Below are 3,740 nucleotides of genomic sequence, written 5' to 3'. Positions count from 1 at the left end.
TTTCAGGTTCTCACCCTTCCGGTGTTACCTTTTCACCGCTAACGGCAGAATCTCAATCGAGCCTAGCCCCGCTGTAAGGTAGGCTCATCATCACATATGGGAAGCCATCATGAGATGAGTCCCCGACATCTCGCCGGATGCAGTCAGTCGTCTTTCCAGGTTTTGCTTGCGGCTAAAATGAATTCTGAATCGTATGGACCTCTGAGTCTTTTCTCAGCGAAAGAGACGAGCATATCTTCCCTGATGCGAATGTCGGATTCTCATGTACTCAGGGGCAACGTAAACAATCCGAGTCTACTATGGCAAGCCGAGGGGTATTTTGAACTTCCAATGACGCCTCTGTCTAAAGACAAGATATACTCCCTTGCTCTGAAGATGCCTAGATCCTATCGTCGCTGCGTCTATGCTAGCACCGCGTTCGCCCACCGTAGGGCCACTCTCGCAGATCAACGACCACACTGCATCGTACACGGCTCTTCCGTGTACGCTCAAAGGTCGACATCCGGGCCACTCCGATTAAACAGCCAGTTATCGACGTTGCCGTCCGTTATTTCTGCCGGTCGACTTTCCCCAGCGCCATGGCCTCCAACTCCTCCAAGCGCTGCTTCATACGGATCACTCGTCCTCCCATCTGCTTCGTCTGTGAATGATCATGTCCACTCAGTTCAATCAACATTTTGTAGGCCTTCTCGGCAAGAATGGTCGCGTGCCTGTAGCTATGCATCTCCGTGGCCAGGTTAGAGCCGCGGGAGAGCGCATGCAGCGGGCGCCAGTCAACGATGCCCTCTTCTCCGTACAGATCAAGCAACGTCCCGACGAGCTTGAGGTGGGCGCCGTTCGGCTTGCAATGTCGTCTGTGCTTCCAAGTACGGTACAGGTCTTTCTCGAGGGCGATAATCCGGCGTATGCGGTTGTCGCTTGCTTCTCGTTCCGCGAAAGGGAGGAGGCATAATGCGCAAGCACAGCGGAATTCATGAACTATCTGGAAGTGTTCCTGACGAAGTGCGTATTCGGCCACAGAGGAGGGATAGTAGCTGGTGATCTCTTCGCCGTCCTGGATATCACGGATCACGTGTGTTCGCAGCTCTCCACGTTCTTCTTCCCAAGAGTGCACGGTGTTGGGCATGCAGGAATGGTTGATTCGCGAGGCGAGCGGGAACAGGCCCGCCTCGTTGCCATCGTTGGTGAAGGGGATGGAGTTGGTCCAGATGATACCGACAACGGGATGGTCTTGCTTCCAGATGTTGGTCAGGCTGAGGACCTGGTCCTGATCGCTGATGGAAAGGCTGTTAAATTGGGCAATGGAGACAGTGGACTTGTCGGTCATGTGAGTTCTGATGAGAGGCGTGTCGGTGAGAATACGCTGGCCCCTTTTGAGCTGCCTGGTAGCGATCAAGCCCAATCCCTTGCCGGGGATGTCAGTGATGCGGTAGGTTGAGTTGCTTGCTGTGGAAACTGACGAGCCCTGGAGCATTGTCTCGTGGGCTTTGACTGTGAGGGCGAAGATACAGCCATGATCCTCACGAAATCGCATATTCGCAACGAGGGCCTGGAAAGGGCGGGGAACTGTTGTCGCCTAGACACGAAATAGGTAGCCTACTCAGCTAGTGATGGCAGAGGCGGTTTTTGTCGGAGTAAGGATAGTAGGATTGAGGCTCCGGCAATGGAAACTTGCGCTGCAATGCTTCGAAGAGTCGGGGGTATTGTTGAAGTATGCCGTAGTATGCGAAAGCAAGAGAGATACAGCTCCCGAGCTTGAAGAGTATGTGTTTGCTGGCGAGAGCGACTTGTTGCGCGGTTAGAGGGGATGCTTCGTTGAATTTGATTATAGAGTTTGCAAGGAGCAAGCACTTTCACAAGGCAATCAATCCTGAAGTGATGCCAAAGGAGACGGGGACGATCAGTTGAGGCGAGTCGAGATAGTTGTTACGAATGAGCCTCACCGACTAGGCTCCTTGCACAGGAGGCTTCCTGCCCGGAAGAAACCATCTCGACTTTGAGAAAGGAGAGAACTTCAATCTGCAACGCTTTAGAAGGCCAGCAGTGGTGATATCCGGTGGAAGTGAGGTCTGAAATAGCCTATTCCAGGCTTGTGTTTGCCGTTCGCTGATGTAAAACAGAAGTGGGCTCAACAAGTACAATCCCCTGGGTCAGTATTCCTAGCCCAGCAGAGTCAATAACCATCACGCTTCCTCAACAATACACAGCCTTAGCGCGAGTGAAATCTGCGAGTTGCCGAAGATGGAGTCGAGGCGCCGCGAGAGAACCAATCGTCGTCAGGAACAATGCTTCATTGTCGATATCGAAAGAACACTCGTCCTATGAGTGCCCTAGAAATTCTGAGCCATACCCACGGGAAAACCTTGCTCAAAACTGCGCGGACGCATCCGCACCAACAGTATCCCGCCATAACTGATCAAAGTCAACACCCTCCTTATCAAACAGCTCCCGGATCTTGTTCGCTGCCTTGTCCTGCTTCTCCTTGGTGAATCCACCCGGCGCGTCGGCCTCGTACTGCACAAGCTCCACCCATCGGTAGAAGAGATCCTCTTTCCCCAGCCGTGTCAACGCATCCCTGAACGCAAACAGCTGCCTCCGCTTCCCATCCTCGGCTGTGGACGCCTGCTTCTTCACGTCGTACTGCAGCCAACCGTGCTCTTCGGTGTGGAGCAGGACAATGGTGTTGAAAGCTTGAATGGCAATCTCCTTCTTGTCCACCAGCGTGTGTGCTGTGACCATGCCGGCCCAGTCGAGGTCCCACTGCCCATTCATGAGGAGGTAGCCCGTCTTCTGCTCCTGACGCATGGGGTTCGTTGCGTCAGCAATGTAATGGGTCAGGATCTTCATCGAGTCCTTGTCCACAAAGATGTTGCCGAGAGCAGTGTCCCATTCGCGAGAGCGGCGAACGTAGATTTCCTGCTGGCGAAAGCCGACGACCCAGCGCCACTGGCAAGGGTTTCCATGCTTCCATCCTGCCGCGAACTCGAGGGGCCAGGGCCAGACAAACACCACCAGGATAAAGTCAAAGAAGAAATTGAGCGCCCTGCCACCAATCTCCCAAGCGAGTTCGGCCCACGATGCCTCCTCGACCTTGATGGTAGCCTCGTTCACTTGGCCAAGACCGTTGGCCAGGAGCTGGATGTAGTAGGGCACAATCCACCACACGCGGAGACAGAAAAGGCCGACAATGGCAATGTTCATGAGCACGGGGACAACAAAGATCTTGCGCTTGAAGTCGGCAGGGTGGTTGTCGATGTGGGTAATGTAGACATGCTTGGGGGAGAGCGTGTCGATGAAGGGTTGGAGGACCTCGGAGGGCTTCTTGAATGGTGCGGGAAGCTTGCCATCCCCGTTCTTGGCGGTAGCGCCAGTCTTTGACTGGAACTTGGCAGCTCTCTTCGCAGGCGCCATGATGATTGCAGAGCCGGTACTTGTTGTGGTGTTGCTCCCTTGATGAGTGAGACTGGGAGGCAAGACGTCAGGTCAGAGCTTTTCAGGGTCCAGATGGAGGTGACGACAAAAAGGGTCTCTCTCACGCGCGCTTTGGTATCTGATGCTCTATGATCTTTCAGCGCACCTTTTTGAGAATCATGGATCCGAAAAAAAAAAAAAAAAAAAAAAAAAAAAAAAAAAAAAAAAAATTAATTATATTTGGTGGTTTTGGGGCAAAAAGATAGAAAACAAAAAAAATTTAAACGCGTTTTGGAGAAACAGGGGTGGGGGGGGGGTTTTGCGAGAAG

At 53.0% G+C, this 3,740-nt stretch overlaps 2 protein-coding genes across 2 annotated transcripts in view; both read right to left on the bottom strand.

Moving 5' to 3' along the window:
• Positions 1-547: 547 nt before the first annotated feature.
• F5Z01DRAFT_640188 (uncharacterized protein) lies at positions 548-1,534 on the bottom strand (the record flags this gene model as incomplete). The annotated part of the gene is made up of 1 exon (XM_046262505.1): positions 548-1,534. The coding sequence occupies one exon, from the start codon at positions 1,532-1,534 to the stop codon at positions 548-550; it is 987 nt and encodes a 328-aa protein (XP_046114533.1).
• A 502-nt stretch (positions 1,535-2,036) lies between these two features.
• The window catches only part of F5Z01DRAFT_665973 (uncharacterized protein), a 1,811-nt gene continuing 107 nt past the window's right edge, over positions 2,037-3,740 (bottom strand). Inside the window, exon 2 of the mRNA XM_046264201.1 lies at positions 2,037-3,641. Coding sequence (XP_046114532.1) covers positions 2,368-3,411 — 1,044 coding nt within the window. The 5' untranslated portion in view covers positions 3,412-3,641 and the 3' untranslated portion in view covers positions 2,037-2,367. The remainder of the gene's footprint in view (positions 3,642-3,740) is intronic.

This window comes from Emericellopsis atlantica, assembly GCF_019669845.1.
Source record: "Emericellopsis atlantica unplaced genomic scaffold F5Z01scaffold_35, whole genome shotgun sequence".
Classification (NCBI taxonomy): domain Eukaryota; kingdom Fungi; phylum Ascomycota; class Sordariomycetes; order Hypocreales; family Bionectriaceae; genus Emericellopsis; species Emericellopsis atlantica.
Note: the sequence above shows the minus strand (reverse complement) of the source record. Positions and strands in the feature narration are given on the sequence as shown.